The sequence below is a fragment of the Habropoda laboriosa genome, unplaced genomic scaffold (genome assembly GCF_001263275.1).
Source record: "Habropoda laboriosa isolate 0110345459 unplaced genomic scaffold, ASM126327v1 scaffold276, whole genome shotgun sequence".
NCBI lineage: Eukaryota > Metazoa > Arthropoda > Insecta > Hymenoptera > Apidae > Habropoda > Habropoda laboriosa.
In genome coordinates this window covers 647,572-648,937 of record NW_017100410.1, presented here as the reverse complement: position 1 = coordinate 648,937, position 1,366 = coordinate 647,572, and the positions used below count along the sequence as shown (strand labels likewise).

At 27.8% G+C, this 1,366-nt stretch overlaps 1 protein-coding gene across 1 annotated transcript in view; it reads right to left on the bottom strand.

Annotated features, from left to right (window-relative positions):
• Positions 1 to 341: 341 nt before the first annotated feature.
• Positions 342 to 1,366, bottom strand: part of LOC108575472 (probable Dol-P-Man:Man(7)GlcNAc(2)-PP-Dol alpha-1,6-mannosyltransferase) — a 5,598-nt gene continuing 4,573 nt past the window's right edge. The window contains exon 9 of the mRNA XM_017938288.1: positions 342 to 1,360. Coding sequence (XP_017793777.1) covers positions 342 to 1,360 — 1,019 coding nt within the window. The remainder of the gene's footprint in view (positions 1,361 to 1,366) is intronic.

Here is a 1,366-nt window from a genome sequence, read left to right as displayed (position 1 = left end):
ATGTGAAATAATTATAGTACAAATTAACATTATATATGTAAATCTACTGTTTGAATTTTTTCTTTTACATAAGTATACATATAAAATAACAGTTGTGGCACCTTTGTAAGATTATATATTAAACAAATGCTTCTCCGTTTTGTTTCAATATTTTTCAATATTTTAAGCATAAACACAGAAAAAATAAATTTTGTTTTTCCGTGTTGGTAATGCATGAGCCTTAATGAAGATATACAATATTCTCGTTATCACAGAACAACAAGTATTTACATATTACTACAATTAGATAACTGTACCATTAATAAGCATAAAACAGCAAATTATTTCTAATATTTAATCATTTAAGGTGTCTTGTCTCCAAGATTTTTTCGTGACATTTCATCCTCTTCATTGGAATCATAGCTGTTTGCTATGTTATTTGAAACAGAGTTAGTGGATTTTTGAGCATTCAATGGGACGTTTTTATTATGTGTATAAGTAATAAAATACTTTTCTTGAAAAACTTTATTTGTATCTGGGATTGAGCTATCTTTTGCATTGTTATTTTGAATTACTTTTCTTATCTTTTCCATATCATATGCTTTTTCTTCTTTGTTGTAATTTGGAATTTTTGAATACTTTGCAGATTCTGTTAAAAGTTCAGGATTTTCCATTGTTACTTGTGTGTCCTTCTTGTTCTCAAATGTGTTTGCAACAGACATATTTTTTCTTTTTCTTCGTTGTATTAAATTCTTTAAAGCTTCACTAAATTGCATTAGCGTTTCGGCAATTGGTCTCTCCATATACGTAGCTTCAATTTTTTCAAATTGATCGTCTTCTTCTGAAGTTAGTTCACTTTTTATTTGCTTAAATTGGTGTATTATATCTCTTAGACTTTCTTTGGCATCTTTGATTGTTTTAGCATCTTTGGCTTCCGACATAATATCTACATTCAACGAGTCTTCTGTATATTTTGTATTTATCTCTGTGGGTTGTGCATTGTATTCAACCCTTGGTTCCTTTTTACTCACTTCTGCATCTTCATGTATGAGATCTTTTTCAAATTCCTTAAATTGATTTATTATATTTCTTATACTTTCTTTTACATTAATTGGTTTATATTCATTTGTTGCTTCTTGAATTACTGCAGGTTTTTCTCTCAGTTCTTGAACTATTTCAGGTTTTTCTGTCAGTTCTTGAATTATTACAGGTTTTTCTTTCAACTCTCGAATTATAATAGGTTTTTCTTTCAATTCTTGAATCATGGCAGGTTTCTCTTTTAATTCTTGTTTCATTACAATTTTTATTTTTTGTGGCATCTCTATTTTTACTGGAACTATTCTCTTTACTTTAGTATTAATTTTTTGAGGAATTTCTGATACTGTTT